This window comes from Colias eurytheme, chromosome 6 (assembly GCF_061535395.1).
Source record: "Colias eurytheme isolate Ceu_HAF_F1 chromosome 6, ilColEury1 Martin Lab GWU primary, whole genome shotgun sequence".
Classification (NCBI taxonomy): Eukaryota; Metazoa; Arthropoda; class Insecta; order Lepidoptera; family Pieridae; genus Colias; species Colias eurytheme.
In genome coordinates, this window is record NC_142985.1 from 11,757,118 (window position 1) to 11,772,425 (window position 15,308).

At 32.3% G+C, this 15,308-nt stretch overlaps 1 protein-coding gene and 1 long non-coding RNA gene across 2 annotated transcripts; both read right to left on the bottom strand.

Annotated features, from left to right (window-relative positions):
* Positions 1–6,242: 6,242 nt before the first annotated feature.
* On the bottom strand, positions 6,243–9,209 carry Adi1 (acireductone dioxygenase 1). The gene is made up of 4 exons (XM_090103462.1): positions 8,938–9,209; positions 8,096–8,262; positions 7,167–7,299; positions 6,243–6,708 (listed from the first exon to the last, which is right to left on the bottom strand). The coding sequence occupies exons 1-4, from the start codon at positions 9,061–9,063 to the stop codon at positions 6,577–6,579; spliced, it is 558 nt and encodes a 185-aa protein (XP_089959588.1). The 5' UTR covers positions 9,064–9,209; the 3' UTR covers positions 6,243–6,576.
* A 1,033-nt stretch (positions 9,210–10,242) lies between these two features.
* Positions 10,243–12,592, bottom strand: LOC149908060 (uncharacterized). The gene is made up of 3 exons (XR_016456824.1): positions 12,365–12,592; positions 11,614–11,803; positions 10,243–11,207 (listed from the first exon to the last, which is right to left on the bottom strand). It is a non-coding gene; the product is annotated as an uncharacterized LOC149908060 (long non-coding RNA).
* Positions 12,593–15,308: the final 2,716 nt, after the last annotated feature.

Consider the following 15,308-nt stretch of genomic DNA (forward strand, 5'->3'; position numbering starts at 1 on the left):
AGTAGTGACGGAGAGTGAATAGATGAGTGAACGATTTTATGGAGTGTTATGAGTTCTAGCCTCTGTCGACGCTTTTCCAACGAGACAAGATTAAATTTCTCACGAAGACTTTCGTAGCTAGATCCACTTCGACCGATGTGGTAACGAAGAGAAACCAGCCTTAAGCAACGCTTCTGAAGTCGTTCAATGCGTTTGATGTGAATTGTATAGTGCGGTGACCATATGACACAGTTAAATTCTAGGATTGAACGAATCAGGGTTTCAAATAAATGTAAAAGACTAGATGGTGTTTTAAAACCCTTCGTGATCCTTGAGATAAACCCAAGGAGACGAGAGCTTCTATTGATAATATCATCGAAATGACTTCTAAAAGACAATTTATCGTCAAAGTAAACACCGAGATCTTTAATGACGGAAACACGAGGAAGAACCTGACTGTTGAAACTGTAATTAAAATTTAATTTGTTAAACTTTCGCGTAAAGCTTATAACAGCACATTTATTAACGTTCAGGGTCATTTGGTTAAGTTCACACCATTTCGCTATAGAATCTAGGTCATTTTGTAGTATATAAGCATCTTGAATATTGGCCACAGTGGAGAATACCTTTAAGTCGTCAGCATACATAAGAGATGGGCATTTTAAGTTGTCGATGAGGTCATTGATAAATACGATAAAGAGTAAGGGTCCGAGATGGGACCCTTGCGGGACGCCAGAAGGTATTAGAACAGGTGAGGATAATGAGCCATTAAGAGCAACAAGCTGACTACGGTTGGACAGGTAGGAAGTAATCCATCGGAGTAAATTACCATGTATTCCCCAAGCACTTAGTTTATTACAAAGTATAATGTGGTTTACTCTATCGAAAGCCTTGGAAAAATCGGTATAGATGGCGTCCACTTGTTGTCTTTTTTCAAAAGCAGAGCATAAATATGAGTGGTAAGTCAGGAGATTTGTAGTTGTCGAGCGTTGTCTTATAAATCCGTGTTGATTCGGAGAAATCAAGGGAAGGAGATGAAAATACAGTGTATCGTAGACTACTGCTTCAAATAATTTAGCCAGGCAAGATAGTATGCTAATCGGTCGGTAATTCTCACAGCTCGATTTGTCACCAGACTTCAAAATGGGTATTATGTGAGCCGTTTTCCATACCCTAGGAAATGTACCAGTCTTCAGGGATTGATTAAACATGATCGTTAATGGAATCGCCAATTCCTTGCAACAATTTTTTATAAAGAGGGGTGGTATTCCATCTGGTCCTGCTCCCTTACGCACATCAAGATTTCGAATTGTTGTAATAATCTTCTGCTTACTGACTGCGATGTTGTTGAGTACAGAGTTGCTTAAAGATGCAGAGAATGTATTATCGGTAAATGATGAAGTGGAGGATTGCGCGCCTTGATAAACAGAATTAAAATAATTAGAAAACAACTCACATATCCCCCTACCATCAGAACATGCTAGATCACCATACTTCATCGTCTTAGGAATTGAGGACTTGGAAGATTTCTTATCATTAACGTACCGCCAAAAACATTTAATATTATCCTGCAAGGCACTTTCAGTTGAGGAGATAAAGTTATTATAAGATTTAGAAATAAGCAATTTACTGCGACGACGTAATAGAGAGTATGTATCGTAATCACGTGGATTTTTAAACTTTTTAAATTTTTTGTGAAACTTTAATTTTTCACGAACACATCGTTTCAATGCAGGCGTAAACCATAAGGGAAATTCATCGGTTCTTTTGGATGTTAAAGGGCATGTATCGTGAATGATTTTATTAATTATGCCGTAAAATATATCGACGTTGACGTCAATATCGTTGGAACAAAGCACGTTGTTCCATTCAATTTGAGAAACTTCATACCGAGCACGCGAGAAATTACACTTATTAAAATTGGGACGCTTAGGTTGTTTGAAGCGGGGTGATGGGCAGTGATTAACTGTATAATTTACAGTAACTGACAATGCGGGATGGTGGCGGTCAACTCGGCTTATGGGGTCTGCATCATTTACTGAAACACTAGTTATTGTTGATAAGACTAAGTCAAGATAACGATTATTAATGTTCTTAATATGATTAAATTGGTAAAAATTGCAAAGATTAATAGATTCTAAGAGAAGGTTAGCTTTTTGATCCCGTGGATTAGAAGGTAATAGTGAGAAATTATCGGAGCTTTTCAGCCAATCAATATTAGTAGTATTAAAGTCACCAAGGCATATAAATTCGTCAGTATTATCAGATTGAAGAACTATATTATGAATAGATTGATAAAAACTTTTGATATAGGGTAAAGTTAAATCTGGTGGTAAGTAACATAAACATAAATGTATACGCCTATTATTTGATTGGGATGGGATAATCGTCACCCAAAGATCTTCAATCACACTTTCCCATTGATACTTACGAACTACATTAAGCCTTTTATTTATAGCAATTAAAATTCCTCCACCCTCTTTCTTTGTAATATTCGTTGTGTATCTATCTCTTCGATAAATGATATAGCGATCATCGAACAATTCGTTGTCATTTATAGAGTCGTTTAAATTTGTTTCGGTTAAACAGATGATGTCGTAGTCGTTACTTAGGATATTAAGATAAATGTCCTTAGTTTTAGATCTTATCCTATTTACATTTTGATAAAATACGTCCATAAAATAGAAAAAATAAAATGACAACATGTACATAAGTCCGTGTGAGTTAGATTAAAACTAAAGTGCACTGAGAGTGTCAATGTTTTTTATTAAAATAGCGTTAGATGACTCATTTCGACGTACGTAAATCTTTCCAAAGCGAACCCAAACAAATTTAAAAGATTTTATTTTCGCTGTCCGTCTAGTTTCGTAGTAAAGGTATTTCATTTCAGGTGATAAATGCTCTGCAACATAAATTTTGGCAGGTGAACCTTCTATACCCAGGTGGGATGAGTTTATGTGGTCATTAGGGTGATTTTTGTTGTGACGGTGAATAGCAGAAATGATTTCATCTCGCTGACGCGAAGATCCAAGCGTAACTAGAATATTACGAGGTCGTGGAGAAGATTGCGTCCTAGTAACACGACGGCAGGCGCGAATTGATGGGTCATCGCATTGTATTTTACACACCTCACAGAGTTTTTTGAATAGGGCAACAGTGTTCTCGTCTTTTCGCTCGGGTACAGAGTGAATCTCAAGATTACAAGATCTGGAAATGTTATCTATGGTCTCTATTTTCGAGTTTAATTTTATGACGGATTCCCGTAAACGCGCGTTCTCAGTCTGGACCTCTTTTAAAGTTTTAGAGACAGACGTCAGTTTAGACTTTAATTCTCTTTGCTCGTCAGCCAGGAAATCGGTTGTTTGTGTGAATTCTGATCGAAGTTTATCTAAGGCTGTGTTTATTTCTGACTTTATGGCGATTAATACTTTTTCAGAAATTGTCTCGACTATATTCTGCAGTTTTATATCGAGCAGTTGACCGAATTCACTGTATGGAATAGAATGCGGGTCAAGATGTTGAGGTTTGGCTAATGTTTCATCGTCGCAGGACATTACTGAAATGTCATGGGTTGAATCCCGGACGCGGCGTACTGGTGTATTATCGTTTCGGCGAGGGCGCGCTGCGATATTCTCGCAACCAGGGCATTTCCAATACTTTTTAAGTTCCGAAACCTTTTCACGATAATACACAGAAGAAATATTCACGCATTGATAATGATATGTACCCTTACAAGCCACGCATATAATAAGTTCATGGCGGTCAATTAGTTGTGGACATGCTAAACACTGCATTATAAATTGTATTTAGTAATCAGCATAGACTCATTAAAACAAAATAGTATTGAAATGAGTCACTTGATTATTTCCAAAGAAGCCCGATTTATAATACCTAGTGTTAGGTAACTGTTAAGAATGGATGATCCGCGACCACATATTCAGTTACAATTTTAATATCTAGAAGGTAATTAAATGAAAATATAAAAAAAATCGGTAGGTACGTAGATATACCTATGTCCAGAGGTTTATTTTTTTCTAAAAAACAATAATCATGTAAAACGATTTCACATTAATCGATTCTAAAATCATTACAATCCAAAATGTACTTTTTACATTGACGGACTGAAACCAATTTAACATTGTCCGCGTCAAGGTGACTTCCACCAAGCGTTACATCAGGTACAATAAATTGAGTTAACAATAATGGATGCACAGGAATTTTGTAAAGGCTATAGGTACCTACTTAAAGTTGTATTCACAGACATGTATTGAAAAATGAAAACTAGCTGCGCTCCGCGGTTTCACCCGCGTGGCTCCTCTCCTGTTGGTCTTAGCGTGATGATCTAAAGCATATAAGTAGCCTTCCTCGTTAAATGGGCTATCTAACACCGAAAGAATTTTTCAAATCAAAACAGTAGTTCCTGAGATTAGCGCGTTCAAACAAACAAACAAACTCTTCAGCTTTATAATATTAGTTTAGATACGAAACATTTCGGATAAGAACGATGATTGGAAGTTGTGCATGCAATAATTGTAAAATATTTAGTGTATCGATAATCGAACCGTTATATAGGTATTTTATGAAGAAAATCTAGAGCCTACATTCGCTGAAAAAGTATAAGAATAAGTATATTATTAATTCTTGGTTTCATGGGTTCAAAAACAGTAAAAAAATATGCAAATTTTATTATTTCTTTCTTTCAAATTAAGGGGTCCTATAAAGGTATTTTTTTAAATAGGATTAAAAAAAACAGAGGCATCTTTCTTTATTTCATAATAATATCTGCTAAAACTTCGGCCCCTCTCATTGGAGTTCTTTACCATGTTCAATTTTAAAAATTAACGATGTTCCGGATAGATTTAAATGAATCATAACAGAAATCGATTTACTTACCTGTAATAATTGTAAGCTATGGCCACGTACCACAATAAGAAAATAATCATCTTTTCTCTTCTTTATGAGGTCAAACGTAAAAGCTGAGTTTCTGAAACACCATGTAGGTAATCTTATTACTCCTGTAGAAAATCCATGAGCAAAAATGGGTTTGCAAATTTAAATGTTTAGTTTTGCATTATACTCTGTCTCGTCTTATTCTTTGTGTATTTTATATGACTGGATTGGATTGGATGGAAAATATGATAGAAAATTATTCAGTTCAAATAAAAAGTACCTTTTTAAATATTTAATGAGGCCATATCGTGAATGTGGATAAAGGTGCATTTTCTCATTTTTGAAGCTAATTTATAAGAATTGAATCGGTTTATTAATAGAATAATTAATTATTTTGTGTCACACAGTCATGTTTGAAGTTGTATGAAGTGACATGATTGATTATCAAAATCAATAATTATGTCATCGAAAAATAAAAAAAAAAATTAGCAGGCATGTATAAATAGGTATGCTAGAAGATTTGCTCTAACTGCAATCAGGTACTTTTTTTCTTCTTTGTGTATAATTATGTTTTATATCAAAAGGAATTTAAGTTAGATTTATTATTTTAAAATCTGTAATGTTCCTTGATGAATTTTTTATACTATCAAAGTTAAAACAGAATTTAAACGTGTTTAAAACTAGACTGTAGGTGTTAAGTTGCAATATTGTAGATAAGATTATATTTACGAAAAATACACTTACCCCTGTAAAATGTATAGTTATAAATTAATATACTTAATGTTGTGTATTTCTAACATTGATCAGTTTCTAGAAGGCCATGAGACCATGGATAACAAATAATATTTATAAAAAGATGTAAAACATAAATTAGTGCATATATTTATATATTTTTACTAATTACTTTATCATACGAATGTTGTTTTTTAAGCGAATTTAAAATTATTTTCTTTTGTGACCCTTTTGGGATATCTTGTAACACTTATAGTTTGATTAGTTTGGCTGCTCAACTAGGTATATTCTACTGATATAGTTACACTCAAACAACTCAAACTATTGAATGAATGTTTTCCTAAACCAAATTGTTAATTCAATGTTCTAAGTATAAAATACTAGCTTTCCGCCCGCTTTGACTAAAAAATAATAAATTATATAAGTACTAAAACCTCCCTCTTGAATCACTCTATCTATTAAAAAAAACCGCATAAAATCCGTTGCGTAGTTTTAAAGATTTAAGCTTACATAGGGACAGAGAAAGCGACTTTGTTTTATACTATGTAGTGATAAATACTTACGTGTGTACTTGAAATATAAGTAAGGTAAACAGATGAAATAAAAATATAATTATAACTAAACATGTATATTGAATAACATAATCTCAAAAATTTACATGTTTCTCTATAATATGTAAAATGTAAATGGCTAGTAACATTTGTATATATTAATTAATATTATCACATTACTTATAATTACTATAGCAACTGTAGCTACAAAAATAAGCAATACTCTATTGATTAATTAATTCTTTTCACAATTTTATGTGTTTAATCTTTGCCTGATAGTAAAAGAATAGAATTATACTACTTAACAATAATTAAAAATCTATTTGGTCCTTAATATTTAGTTTACATTTTTTCAGTAAGAATTCATTATGATAGCCTTAAACCAACATATAACTAACATTGATATATAAAAATTCATAACATTTTAGTATGCAGCAACAAATCCTTTTTGTAACTTCTCAACATATTCCTTACGGCACTCCATGTCGTCAGCTGGTCGGTTATACGGCAGCCATATTGGTTCGCCGACGAAGAAGCGTTTGGCGCGAATAAAATTCTGAAAAAAATATTCGATTTTATTGTGAGTGAAAATAAAGAAATGCAAGTAATTCCTAATTCTTTAAACCATGTAGGGTTTTCTTCTCTAGGTAATTTATATCAAATACTAGTAGCTCTTCGCGGTTTCTACCGCGTGGCTCCGCTCCTGTTGGTCTTAGCGTAATTGCGTAATAAGCCTTCCTCAATAAATGGGCTATCTAACACCAAAAGATTTTTTCAAATCGGACCAGTTGTTCCTGAGATTAGGGCGTTGAAACAAACTCTTCAGCTTTATAATATTAGTATAGATTATGCCAAATTCTTCTTGTACAAAAATAAAAAAGAAGATTTAAGTATTTGGAATGGAAATGAACAATTTTATCGCAAGTATAAAGAGCAATGCATGCAAGCTACAATATGGATAAAAAAAAATGTTGTTATAACAACTTTCCCAAAAATTATCTTCTCATTACTTACATTAGAATCAAGAGTGAATCTATGATAGATGCCGCTGGGTATGATGATCAGGTCTCCGGGGAACACGGCAATGCGAATCCACTGGTCTTCTTTGTCTCGAACATCAAAGTATCCGGAACCTTCCACTACCAGCCTGAAACGTGTTTAGTAGAAATTTAAGTTTTAAAAAGATCATAAAAAAAATTTTGAATCGTAAACAAATTCATTGAAGCATAAGGCAAATAGTTAACTTTTTATTATTTTGTTTTCTTATTTTTTTTGTGCATTATGGAACAAATTTTTGATGTTTCAAAAATTTGTGCAACTTTAAAAATAGTTTGGAAGTGCACGCCTCATAATTTTTTTTTAATAATTATTTTTGTTTATTTAATAACAATTAAACCACATCGAATCAGACCCTGAAAAATGAAAGGGTTCTATTCCTGAGCATACTCAAGCGTAAGAGAAAAAAAAAAGACTCGATTAGTAAAGTATTTCGGTCGCTATCGTGTTAACAAGAAAATCCTCCGCACATACAGACACACGGACGTCCAAGACAGAACTTTTTTAAACTGTTTTTTAACTAGTTTAAATAACAAAAATGACATCAAAAATATCATGAATGTTAAAAATAGTGTTTTTTCTTAATATGTGTGTGTATGTATTATCTTACAAGTGCAATGTATGATACATAAAGACATTTTAAGTTTGAAAAATCAGATGTTTTGCGCGAAGTGACAGTAGTACCCACCTCAACGCTTCGCTTATGAGGCGTGCAATAGTACAGTTAAAATACAGTAGGCAATATAGCCAATTTATTAATAGTTTGGGTCTTTAATCACAGTTCCAATAGGTGAAAACCGCATAATCATCAAACAACCACATGCTGATTCCTTTAAGCTTGGGCGAGTGCTTATTATTTACAAAATGTAATAAATTATTATAGTTACCGTATTTCCTCATCAGTATGCAAGTGTTCTGTGTAGAATGATTTCAGTTTTTCCTCGTAGTTGGCCAAGCATTTCTCTGAACAAGTAATTTCATCTTCATATGTGTATCCTCTCTCCTTTTTCAACTTATCCAAAACTCCATCTGTTGCAAATGTCTCTACATTGAGCTGAAATGTTATTATATGACATTAGACTTTACACTACATAAAAAAGTTGTAAACCCTATAAATTGTTTATTGAATAAATAAATAAAATATGTGTATGGGACTGCGGCGGTAAAACTATTGCATGCTATGCCTTCAAGCCACACCTCCGCGCCCGTCGGAGTGGGGAGCGTGAGGTTTTTCGTTACTAAATTTCTGGATTCGGTCCCCGCGCTCAAGGCCCGCGATAGAAGCTTTGCAATAGCTTAAAATGCAAGTGTGTTAATTTTTGTATCTAAAGATAGTTTAAAGACGTGAGAGTGTCGCGGTCGGATCTGGCCGTTCAGTGCTCAATGGGTTAATGGGAATTTTCATAGATTTACCAGAAATTTGCAAATATAATTTTCTTTTTCTAATACTAACTACTGTAGGTATAAACTATGCTATAATATAAAGAATTATAATCATATTACAAATAAAACCTATACCTATCAAGTTATACTAGATGATATTTAATTAGCAAGGTCCTTCCTAATAGTCAATACCCATACTAATAAATATATACATTCACATTTAGATTTCTGATAATAATTATTATTGTCTTTATGAATTCTTAGATATTCTTGACCCTTGAAGTCAATTGTACTGATAGATAAAGACTGGGATTAACAAAACGTGTGATAAGAGCAATTAACTTACTTTAAAGTATTCGACACCGGTTTTCTTAAATAAATCATCCAATTCGATGTACTCTGGAGGATTTCTATGGTGTTCCAGACGCTGGTCACTTTCGCAGTCATCGTCCATATACCATACCTTCACCATTTTCAAAAGCGTACAATTATTAACGAAGATTGAAAGATAGTTGGAGTTGTTTAATTATTATATTATTTCGTACTTCGCATTTCGCAACAAATCAAAGTGAGTTTTATTTACAAAAATACTTGACAGCTTGACACTTGACAGCTATAAATTAATGACTTTATCCCCGAGCTTTATCCTGTGACTTTAACGAATTATTGACACTTGTGGCTTCTCGAGAGCAAACCACAGAGTACGTTTTGTAGCAACTTGGTAGCAACCTTAGGTATAGATAGTATACACTCAACACAGACATTACGCTTTTGTATGTATTTACTTCGTTTGGAGGCCCGGATTCAGAAAACGGATCAGGAGGGAAAACGTATCAGGGAAACTGATGTATGTGGCCGGCCGTAAGATAATATTGTGATATTACCTATGTCGGTGAATACGATTATAGGATTTTTATTCTGTGGCACAAGCGTGGGTAAATAATATTTTGTTCTGTTGAAATAAGTTCCTACAGACCGTTCACAGTTATTTTACCTCTGACAGATGACGTTTTATCATTTCTATGTTGGTTCATATGTTGGTTTTTTTATATATTAACTAGTAATATACTTCTTCCACTACTCTGAATCATTTTCGGCATGATTGCAGAGGAGATAATCACACACAATATAAAAAAACCAACAGAGAAATGATAAAACGACATCTGTCAGAGGTAAAATAACTGTGAACGGTCTGTAGTTACAGACAAGGTTACAGACTACAGAATTATATAAAACTAAAGGTTCATACAACTCATGGAGTGTATACAACATTGAGGATGAAACTTGTACATGTCCAGTAAATGTAATTGCAAGAATAGGTACTCCAGGCATTGTTAAATAAAGCAATATGCCTATCACAGTGGGAATTACTTAGTCATTAGTGACATGTAATTAAAATACCTATAATCCCTTCATTCTATGGCTTCCAGCACCTGTGACTTCAAAAATCAGTCTCATGCACGTCTCATGCATTTCTATGCCTATAGGTTTCTACCTAAATAACAAGGCACTGTTATAATGTCATAACTCATAATTATTAGTATGAAAACCTATACAATATATAACTTTACTATGCATTAACGTCATTCAATGTCACACAACGCTTAAGTGATGCAAGACATCATCAGCTTTGTTATCGATAGTTAACAAATAAGAAATATATATTTGTTGATTTTAATACAGTGGTAGGCTCATCTCTCTATAAGAAATAAAAATATATTACGTACTTCAATATTTATTTTATTTATCTATTTAGGGCCGATTTTTCAATGCTTGGATAAAATTTATTCGTCGAATAATATATAAAACTACCATTTTAAAAACGTATTCTAATTGCCCGTATTTGACAGTTTACGTGACATTTTAATATTATCGTGTAATACTTTATTGGACGGATAAGTTTTATCCAAGCATTGAAAAATCGGCCCTTATACAAATAATAAAACAGTGTCTGTATATTGTAGCATTTCCTGCTGAAAGTATAAATTTAAAGATCTGGAATGTTCTGCGAGCCCCGTTTACACTATAACATAGGAAAGACAACAGAGCCTCACAAACTTTCGCATTTATAATAATATTAAATGTTTGGACTTTTGCTTTAATTGCGGCCAGAGATTCGATTGTGTATCCGGGTTCTGCATTAATAGACTGATACCATTCCTTGATAGTACGTACGTGAGCCAAACATGTATCGAACTTTTGCCTTACAAATTGATGCCTTTGGCGAATAGAAATGGAATGTTACAACAAAACTTCTTCAGTCTGCAGAATATTTAACACTCGTAGTTTCTTTACCAGATTTCAATTTTAGTTTGAATCTGCCTATCTAATCTTGAGTTCAGATTTTAATATTTTCTAGATATTCAGATTTTCTAGTACACATGCTTGATCCCCACTGATAAATCTCTTATCCTCTAAATTTTTAACCAGATCTATTAGTTTTTTAATCTTATTACGGTACCGTATAGTTTTACATAGTAATTGTTTTATTTTTAACCGTTGTTCTCTTATCACGCGATTCTTTTGCAGAATTACATCACGAAGTTTTCTTTTTCTTGGAGAGTCTGTTAATGCAGGTTCAAGTTCAGATGCTCTCGACTGCTGGTCGTCTGCGGACTAAATATTTAATTATTTCCCATTAATTATATTAAATTTTTATATCTTAGCATAACATATACATTAATTTAAAACTAACAAATGCTTAAGAAATATAACAGGCCGTTGATTGCAATGTTTTTTTTTACGCTGCAATAGGGAAGCGCTTGGCCACGATCTCGCCTGATGGTAAGTTGAGATGTGGATAAGATGATAATGTATCTTTGATTCTTTGACTTTAGATTCCGATGTCTGTGGCTGATTATTGTGGACTAAAATAGTTGATATTGTATTTATTTGTTACAAATGTTCATTCACAAACTAATTTAATTCTAAAAGTCAGCAAAGAATAAACAATGTTGATGCATGATGATTAGCAAACCACAGATATCATTATAATATAAAATTAATATGACTTATAGCTTACGGCATTGAACAATTTCCATACGTCAACTGTAGGTATAGCTGTTTTTATTAATGTACGTCTTTTTGTTGTGACATTGAAATCATCTTCTTTGAAATGTTTTGAACATATCCTACTATAGCCTGTAGGGAACCAATTTCTTTTCCCAGTCGCGGATATCCATTTGTCCTTAATGTCAGGACATTGTGGAAATCTACAAAGAATATAGTTCATAATATAAATACATTAAATAGTTTTGTCAACCTAAACGAAGAATGTCCTTTACATTATGGCATTATTGTATATTTAATTATTGTGATTCTGTATCGACAGTAGAATTCTCCAAAAATGTCAGTTATATAACTTTTTTAACTAAGTACATCGAAGATTTCAAATTAATATATATTTCAATTTTTCCATCAGTCGTCATAGGACTTATATTGAAATAAATAAATATCAAGTTAACTATGTACTAATTAATTATAAATTATATTTTAACATCGTATTACGCAAAAAAAAATTAACACATCACATCACTAGCTTACGACTACTTATTATTTACTCTTTATCGCAGTACATTGCTTCTTGTAATTGTCATTTGATAACATCTGGCAGGTACTCAGGGCAGGTATAACAACCGACCTATCAGATGTTGTCTGTTGACAATTGACATTTGACAATAGTAAACGGTCGACTGTGTTATTCGTATTACTTATATTTAAATATTGTTTAATTTTAAGGAAAAACGGCAATATTTATAAACAAAAATACTTACCGGTGAAATGTTATTCCTTTATTAGTATAATTACAATTTATGGAATCATTTCCGCACTGCGAAATGCTGCAACACACCATGTTTACAGTTTACTCACGCACGTGTCAGGAACAACTGAACAGCGACGAACGCACTGGTGGCAAGTGGGTGGCATGGAAGTCACCTGAGGGGCGACAATGTCACGCGCACTTACGACTTCTATACTAGCTCTCGTTAGAGAGTAGTATATTCTTTGTATACTAGCTAAGCCCCTGCGATGAAATTATGACGTAAGCACTGTTGAAGCGATAGCGATAAGCGATATTTGATATTTAACCGACTTCAAAAATAAAGGAGGAGGTTGTCAATTCAGCCGGTATATTTTGTTTGTTTTTTAATTTAATAATTAGTAATTTCGAGATTGAAACTCGTATAGCTAAGTACATTAATGGTGTCCTTTTTTGTACCTAAGATATTAATTTACAAGAAGAAATAATCCGAATGTATACACACACCACAAGGTTTAAATACGATTTTATCAGTATATTTGTAGGTATTTGTTTTTCTAAATAACTGCTAGTAATGGACGTAGAACGCTATATTTTAATGTACTTACCAATTGTTTAAGCTCGATATTTGTAGGTACTTATATTCAATAATTATTTTTATCCATTACTTATTTACAATAAAATTTATATTATGTAAACTGAATTATTTTTAAAACGAAAAATTAAACCAAATTCGTAAAAAAAAAGCAAAGATAAATTAAAATAATTATTTTTAATTCCTTTTTGTTAATTGAGGATGATAAAAGAAAACAATTATCTGGCTAGTGCTTGACAAAGCGATGAAGTCACGATTATCGATAAAAATATACCTTTTATGTATTTACTATTTATACATATACAAATCATTATGAAGAGAAAACATCATCATACAATTATTTAACCAAGAAACTGTTTTATATTACCGTATACACCTAAATTAAAACAAGAATTTTAGGTTTGAATTTTTTTAGAATGAAAAAATGAACATAGTTGAGTTGACTATCTGTAGCTAACATTTTGATTAAAAATATTTCAGTATCGGTAATTTGAACTCGTGCTTTCATATGATCTACAGAAAATAAAAATTAGCCTTGTTTTAATTTGTCATCACGTCAGGGATTTATATGTACATATATTTATTGAAAGGCTCGCTCACACATCGAAAATATTACCTACACATACAAACTTTTTTCTATAAACGCATTACCTGCTGAATTAAATGTATCTTTGTTTTTAAAAATATGTGGATGTGTCACCCGCTACTATTGATCCCCCTCAATACCCTTAAGATTCTCGTAAACACGCTTGCTTGTGTGCGTGAGCCATTTCGAATGTTTTGTATGAAGTTTCCTTACTGTATATATCTGTATATTGTGCTTCTAGTGCCTTGTTATATATAGATTTCTATGGTCTCATGATACTGATAACTACTTTGAATAGTATCAGACTTCTGAATATTTCTTTTATTTTATAGTATCTGACTGTATCTTATATTTCTCTACAATTAACTTCTTATTAATAATTTCAAGAAAATAGTAAAGCTTTACTTACCAAAAGAAAATAAAACACACAACTGAATGCCAGTAAAAATAAATTTAATTTATTAATATCTATTAGAATACACATTTAATCTAAATTACATACAATAGAATGGGTTTTTTCTACAACAAATAAAACATATTTAAGCTCATGGTATTGAAATAAAATTATTATTTGCTTTTCTAGATTACAATTAGGTACTAATAATTATAGCCTTATTTGAAGAAATTACAGAAATTTAAGTTCTTACATTGAATCTTAGTAATTATCAAGATAAAGTCAAGTTTACGGTTTAATTAATAAGGTAAGTAATCATGTACCATTGAAGATATCAATTATCACTAATCATATGAACTACTAGCTTCCGCCCACTTCTTCGCCCGTGTGGTGTTTTGATAAAAGGTAGCCTATGTTCTTTCTCAGGGTCTAAAGATTGTCTGTGCCAAATTTCATCAAAATCGGCTGAGAGGTTAAGGCGGGAAAGCGTAACAGACAGAGTTACTTTCGCATTTATAATATTAGTAGGGATGATGTAGTTTTATGGAATTCTTATAAATAGTTTCTTTTGATATGATTAGAATACAAACAGAAAACCTAAGTAGTTCTCTTTCTACAACCAAAAAGTACTACTCACAACCCGAATTTTCTTAAAGAATCTCATCAATGTTGCAAGTAAAATACCAACTAGGTACAAATAAAAATCATGTTCTTAAAAAAGCAAATTGAACACTTTAATGTTTTAGACATTATCGAATAATAGTGAGATATCTTTTTATTTCTACATTTTAGTAGATTATTACAAATTGTAGTTTAACAAAGACAATAGAACACTCGTCTATATTTTTTATCTATGAATGTAATAAAGTTGCAAGAGTGTAGTGTTTTACAATAAAGCCAGTGTGCAATAAACATTAATTTTAAGTGCACTAAAAATGAGAACAAATTTCCACACAAAACAATTATAGTGAAGTAAACAATAAAATTCATATAAATATAAAATGAACAATATAAATGCAACAAAGAAAGTCGTGGACGGAAAGCAAAATCACAATAAACTCATAAAATACCAATTATAAATATTTTTAAACAATTTCTTATTTTGTTAATAGACTTTACGCAGTGCATTCAAAGTTAAGTTTAAATTTGTAAATATAAATTTTGAATAGTCATAAAATGAAGAATATTATAGTATATACTAGCGACCCGCCCCGGCTTCGCACGGGTGCAATGCTGATACTAAATACACTACAGAAAAACTGTGAACGTAGTATATAAAAACATAGCGGCCCGCTCCGGCTTCGCACGGGTATACAATAGATAATACTTAGTACATTATTTTGATAAAACTCGTAGGGTTCAGCCTGCGTTTGCAATGTAAG